The 7,500-nt window shown below is 32.9% G+C and overlaps 1 protein-coding gene across 1 annotated transcript in view; it reads left to right on the top strand.

The window, feature by feature from the left end:
- The window catches only part of LOC143024532 (uncharacterized), a 31,078-nt gene that overhangs the window by 3,961 nt on the left and 19,617 nt on the right, over nucleotides 1-7,500 (top strand). The window contains exons 2-3 of the mRNA XM_076183345.1: nucleotides 5,033-5,146; nucleotides 5,480-6,718. Coding sequence (XP_076039460.1) covers nucleotides 5,033-5,146; nucleotides 5,480-6,718 — 1,353 coding nt within the window. The remainder of the gene's footprint in view (nucleotides 1-5,032; nucleotides 5,147-5,479; nucleotides 6,719-7,500) is intronic.

Raw genomic sequence — 7,500 nt, 5'->3', positions numbered from 1 at the left:
CCAAATTTCAGGGATTGGTTAAAACTGAGACCTGTCAATCTAACCATTCAATTTATCTTTAATGAATATAACTAGTTGCGTTTTTGTTACATGAATCTCAAAGTATTTCAGTCAGGTGATTATCAACAATTTCATGTTATCTTTACTCTTATTTCTTTAGTACAGTGACGTACTACTGTATATTGAGTATGTTATGGTTATGTTAGTTTTACCCATTCCTTATCGATGGAGTGACTGATGGTAGCAAAACTTACATGCTAAATATTCTACAATACCAAAGAAGTCTACGAATTTTGGTGATTAATTCTTTAGATAAATAACACAATATTTCAAATCTCTTAAGTTCATAATTCCTTTTATTTCTTTCATAAAATGGTCTATATAAGTTTGAAATATGATCTGTATTGTACTTTCTCGTGTTAACGTTCATAATATGCATACCACAAATAAAAATGCTACTAAGACTAAAATAAATCTTCAAGTAAGTATGAACAGAGATTTCGGTACGGACACTTATCTAAAATATAATTTTTTTTTTAAATCGTTAAATTAGTTAAAAACCGTTAAAACCGTTGAAATCTTTAGTCGTTACCATAACAAGAGAACTAGCACTGCTGCGAATGTAAATTCGTTTCCATTTGCAACTCATGGTGAAAGCTATAAAGCGAGGATGAAATGAAATATACAATTGGGATTTAGTGTTCTTGCAATCAAGGACTGTAGCACATGAAAATATACTGTGCATTTAGTCCACGTAGTATTTGAACATACGTTCAGAAAATCAATGGAAAGATTCAACAGGGCGGATAACCCTGGGAAATTATACCGATTGACCTTCTGAACAATAATGAACAAAAATAAAAATAGATTAAAATAGAATTAACAACGAAAATAATATACCCAACATAATAGAAAATTAACATATAAAGTAAAATTAACAAAACCAATCAAATTATATAGAATTAGTAAATTTAGTAAAAAATAATGGTATGAATGAATAGGTGTGTCAACAATTATTAATCTATCTTTGTTGACAAGTCAAGAACAGAATCAATAAAGTGGCGCATGACAGCTAATGATTTACCTGGTGTTTGTCCAACTTAATAGAATTCTTTCCAGATCAACGACACTTCAAGTGATGGTCCAGCAAACTAAGTTTTTGCTGAAGTTAAATGAAAGTGGCAGTTGCCGACAAGTCAATCGAAATATGGACCATGTAAGGACGGAGCCATTATTAGTACGACATTTCGCTTGTTACATTTTTTTCGAGATTAAATAAGAAGAACTAGGGGAACGAGGGGAAGAAGGGAGGGAGAGAGAAAGGAATGCAGGGGGAGGGAGGTTACTGTGTGTTACGACTCTGTACTTAAAAAAGCTGTGACAAGCGAAACGTCGTACTAATAAAGGCTCCGTCCTTACATGGTGTTTATCCCGATAGATTCAGCTAAATAAAAGCCTGTTGTTGAGCACAACGAATATCTAAAATGCACGTCACCACAGCGAAGGGAAATGATGATAGCAGGTGGTGGATGCAAGTGACTTCAAAGCACGGCTCACCTGCCCTCTTATTACACGGGGCGCTTAAATGGCTCTGGGATCCAACACAATCGCTGCAGACACTCATAATAAAAGATATTTTACAGCCTTTCCATGCACCCTTAACTAACTGCTTTTTTCAGTTGCGGGTAGAGTTAAACTATCTTGATCAAGTATAGCCAGTAACACTACAAGTATGCTACAGCCATTCACTATTGTATCACTATGTATAGACTCGGTTACAATCGAGGGTCTTCTTGCAGCCAGAAAAGGGACTGGGTGGGTAAAAAACACTGAAGATGTGTCCCTTAGCTGAATGGAATTGGCTGCCATTTGCTCGAACGAAATACGTAAAACGGGATTCGGTTGCAAGTACTATGATGGTGGCTTCTTCGCCGAAGTTGTAGCAAGCACTTTTATTTTTCACGTCGTACACCTAAAATACAAAAACGCGGTAGTAAATGACTTATTTACATCGTCAACTTAAGACCCACAGAAAAATATGCCCATAGAGACTTATAAGACATCAGCCACTGTGCAAGAATTAGCACATTGTATTATGACAAAGTAAAAGAAGACATTTCATGGAAGTGACGTTTCAAAGAACAAAGAATATACAGAAATAATAATAGGATAATAGCGATCAAATTCCAAAAGAAACTCGACACATGACACTGGATCTTACAAATTATATTAAATTGCTTTGACACCGTGTGCTGTGTTCGAATTGGTTCCTTCTTCGTCAGTGGGAAGAGACTCAAATAGACACAAAGAAAAATTTATTTTTTATCATTCTGAATACATCTATGAGCTTCATTTCCTTCCATTTTTTTAGGCATGTTAACTGTTAAAAACTTGAAGCTCCGATATGTCGATATATCATATCACAAGGTGTAATATTATATACATATATATATATATATATATATATATATATATACATATATATATACATATATATATATATATGTATATGTATATGTATATGTATATGTATATGTATATATATTATTAGAAATTCCGTAAAAGGTGACGTCATATTGAACTCGTTTATTGAACTCTAGAAGTTTAATTTCATTAAAGTAATAAATTGTGTATATTTAAATTATTGGATAAAATCTGAATAATTAATAATGTTAATGATCAATTGCTACTGATAATTTGTAGTCTATTGAAAAATTTAAACATTTGAAATAAATACCGAAAAATCTGGTCGGTGAAAAGTAAACAATGGTCGCGAAAATTATAGATATTGCGTGTGGCCTGCGACCGGATTCACTCAAATACTTGTTTTCGTCAAGTCAAGACGCTTAGAATTTGTGTCAACTGAAACTACTGAAAATCAATTTCGGAGGAACAATTACTCCCAACTATAAAGAGAAACCTCTCTTTAAAACAAAGCATAAGATTACACAATTGAAAATAACGGATAAACTTAAAAAGGCGAAAGGGACGTAAGTATAACTCGGCCGAGTTAAAACCGGTCTCTCGAAAATCCGCCTTTTCTATAATTTACATCTAAAATATCAAGAAGAAGGTAAGATTGAACTTTCTCTTTTGAATTAGTTTAACTAAAGTAAGAATTATTTGTTTGGATGAGGAAAACAGATCCTTTTCCAATATATTTAAAGAGAGGATTTATTAACATCAAGACTCGGCATAATCTAATTCGCCATAGCCTCCGTGAATTGATTCAGTATTCGAGCCTTTTAAGTGGGCCTATTTGTTTATAATAAAAAGGTAATTGTTGATTCACTGTGCCGATTATTATTAAAAGGCTTAACATATTCGTAAGTAAATTGAGTTGTTTTATATAATAGTTTCAAGAGTTCAATTAAATGAGTTTGTCAAGTTCGCCTAGTATAAACTAGGGCCTATTTGTTCTTAGTGGAAACCTTGTGTCCAGGTTTGTTTGTTTAGTTGAATTATGGCCTATGTTTAGTGAAATTGAATTGTTTTAATTTATGTATAGGCTAGTACAACCTGAATATTTTTTTGTACTTTGTATCAATACAGTCTAGTCATGACAAGTGATAATGATAATGAGGATAAGGATAACCTTGATGAAGCTGGATTTGAGACTGCATTGGTTAAATTGAAACGAGAAAGGGGTTTACTTAAAAGAAAAGTTACTCTAATTCTTAATAAATTAAAGGATTCACTCAGTAAAAGGACATTAAACATTAATTTCTGTAGTAAACAATTAGATGTTATTGATCAAGTTATAAGTGAAATTAAAGTTAAAGATGAACAGATTTTAGATCTTCTAAAGGAAAATGAAGTAGATGTTAAGAATTTTGACACATTTACTAGTGAAGTAGATAAGCAAGTAGGCTATCATATAGAAATAGATGAAAGTCTATCAGAATTTCAGGAATTTAAAATGGCAGGGAATAAATCCAATAATCACTCTACAAGCTCTATAGATGCCGATAGATTTGTTGAAACACTCAATAAGCTAGACCATTTTGATACTAAACCGCCTCCCTTATCTTGCGGCGTTTTTGATGGAACAGAAAAGGATAAATTTACCTTTTCTTCTTTCCTCAATCAGTTTAATAATGTCATAGGTAATAAGGAGAGTATGTCCCAGGCAGTGAAGCTTAGTTATTTACATAGTTATCTTAGGGGTTATGCTCTGAAAAACATTAGCCATTTGTCTATCATAAATGAAAATTATGATATTGTACTAAGATTATTGAAAGATGAATTTCTGGATGTACCCTTTATAGTGGATGATACTTTCAGAAGGATTCCAAGCGCAACAGTTCCTCAAGGATATGACGAGGAGTTTTTTATATTAAAGTCATTCATCATTGAAATAAGAGCATACATTTTTTAATTAAAGTCAAATTATGGCTATGATTTTACAATGAAAAATTCTCCTGGAAATTTACTATTGAGTCATATTCTCTTTAATAAGTTGCCTACAGCATTCAAAAGGGAACTTGTTCATAAATATAATAACTATCCTACCTTGACTGAAATCTTTGAGTCATATAATGACATTATTAAGACTCTAATTAAGACCTGTAAAACTACTTTGCCTAAATCTGATAAAATCAATAAGGCCAAAGAAAATTCAAAAAATGCCCCCAAAGAAAATAAAGATTCTCTTCAAAATTTCAAGACCAGTCAAAATAAGGTTGCTCCCCCTAAAAACCTTATTTGTAAATTGTGCAGCGCATCAGGTCACTCCTTGGGACAGTGTGAAAAATATTCAACTCTTAAGGATAAGACAGAGAGAGTACAGGAGTTAGGTCTCTGTGCACGTTGTGCTGGATCTGGTCATAAAGAAGATGAATGCTTTGGCAAGCAAAATAAATTAAGATATGGTTGTAAACACTGTAATTCTTATGGCCATATAGCACCCCTTTGTCCTGAATTTAAAGGACCTTATACTAGTAATAATCATCTTTGTTTAACATCTCAACAAAATTCTGAAAATTATTACATTTCCCCTACTTTAACTTTGGAATTTATTCGTGGTAAACAGAGTAAGAAGATCAGATGTTTAATTGATACAGGGAGTCAGCGATCCTACATGTCAGCAAGAGTTGCTAAAGAGCTTTGTACGGATTTAGACTCATTAAATATGATAGACTTCAATGTAAAAACATTCATTGGAGCTGAAGTTAAGAGCTTTAAGCAAACCTTAAAAGGTGTTAAAATGAATAAGATAATTCAAATGCCATTTCTTATTGACCCTTCACTCAGCATAAGTTTTGTTGTACCGGGTATGAATGAAGCCCTAGAAAATATAAAAGATCAAGGATTTGAATTGGCTGATGAAGCCTTTGGATTAAATCAGGATAATGAATTAATAGAGGTGGATGCATTGATAGGTGTAGAGCTGCATGGTAGTTGGAAATAAAGTAATTCCTATTGGTAATGTCAATCATTTTTTGACTAAGAAACAGGCTTCTCAAATTAGTAAAAAAAAACGGCAAGTAATAAAGTTCAAATTTATCAATGTCAGAAGTCTTCTAAAGTTCATGACACCTCAGTTAATCTGATACTTAATCCAATTAAATCTTATTTTAATCCTCTAGAGAACATTCTAAGTGATTCAGATATTGAAAATGGGATAGAATATCTCTTTAGCTTGGAATCTATTGGAATTAGTAAGAATGAAATTTATAGTTCAGAGGATCAAGAACAAATTGCTAGATTTAATGAAGCCATTCAGTTTAAAGATGGCCATTACCAAGTTAAGCTTCCTTGGCATTCAGAAAAAATAGAACTGGTCCCTTCTAATTTTCAGGTTGCCAGAAAAGTTTTAGGGAGAGTTTCAAAAAATCTTAAAAAGTCAAATCTTTATGAAAAATATGAAGAGGTCTTTGATCAGCAGCTTCAGGATGGAATCATAGAGCAGATTGAAATAGACTTTTCTGATGAAAAGGTGAATAATCACACTTGGATTCCACATAGGCCAGTCATTAAGATGGAAGAGCAGGTCTCAACTAAGATTAGACCAGTTTTCAATTGCTCACTAAAAACTGATAAGAATTTACCTTCTTTGAATGAGGCTGCATATACTGGAGTTGATCTAATGGAGTCCTTGCTTAAACTGTTATTTTGCTTTAGAACTAATGATATAATCTTGCTGAGTGACATCAAGCAGGCATTCCTGTCAATTAGGCTCAGCCAAGAGTTTGATAAGAACCGTTTTTGTTTCCTTTGGGAAAGGGATAAATTGATTGCTTATAGATATAGAACTCTAGTATTTGGATTTACATCATCACCCTTCATTCTACATTATGTAATGAAGAAACATGCCAGTAAATTTCCACTTGACAAATGCACTGACATTCTTTCCAGTCAATTCTATGTTGATAATTTAATATTCACAGGCAATAATTTTAAGGAAATGACTGACCTTTATCGGCTTTGCTATGAAAGAATGTCTCTTGGTGGTTTTATTTTAAGATCTTGGAATTCAAATTCACTTGAACTGAGACAACTGATAGAAAAGGATGGCAAATTAGTTGAACATTCAAATGAGACAGAGAAAATTCTTGGATACAGATTTAATCCTAATATGGATGAGATGCAGCTTGCACCTGTTGAATTTCACTCTGTCAGTACTAAAAGACAATTGTTATCCGAGACTTCAAGTTTGTTCGATCCACTGGGGTTAGTCTTACCCATTAGTATCAAAGGAAAGTTATTAATGAGGAAGGTGTGGCAACACAAATTAGGATGGGATGAAAAATTGCCTGAGGACATAATAAATGAATGAAATAATATCAAACCAGGTTTTGAGAAAGCCAATCAGGTCTCCTTTAATAGGCAGGCATTAAATGAGAATGAAGAATATGGACTTGATATTTTTTGTGACAGCTCACAAAATTGCTTTGGGTTTGTTGCTTATGGTACCAGTAAGGAAAGTAGTTCCCTCTTATTTGCTAAAGTAAAAGTGGCTCCTGCTAACAAGGAAAAAGAACATAGCATCCCAGTCTTGGAGCTACTTGGAGTGATTCTTGCTTTAAAGTGCATATCCACTATTTTGAATGCCTATTCCAATATAAGATTCAACTATATTAATATTGCTGTTGATGCACAAGTTGTGCTCAACTGGTTAATAACCAGACAGACTAAACTAAAATCTAAGTTTGTCAAAAATAGAATAGGTGAAATGGATAGTAAACTACAACAGCTTGAAAGGGATTATAACATTCCCATTAGTTTTAATTATGTCAAAACTGAAAATAATCCTGCTGATCTCTTAACTAGAGGCATAACCTACAGCAAATTCATCGATAATTTTGAATTTTGGCTCAAGGGACCAGATTGGATGAAATATGATTTAAATACCTGGCCTAAATACCCATTGTTGAGTGTGGGTTTTAATCTGATAAATCAAAATATCAATACTCTCAATACCATGCAAGGAAAGGAAGTTGAAATCAAACCTATTTTTGACATTAATAAGTTTTCAAACTATAATAAAGTTATGAAAAT

Source organism: Oratosquilla oratoria, chromosome 4 (assembly GCF_046742065.1).
Source record: "Oratosquilla oratoria isolate Oo_2021 chromosome 4, ASM4674206v1, whole genome shotgun sequence".
NCBI classification, from domain to species: domain Eukaryota; kingdom Metazoa; phylum Arthropoda; class Malacostraca; order Stomatopoda; family Squillidae; genus Oratosquilla; species Oratosquilla oratoria.
The sequence above is the reverse complement of the archived record's forward strand: the minus strand, read 5'-3'. Positions and strand labels throughout refer to the sequence as shown.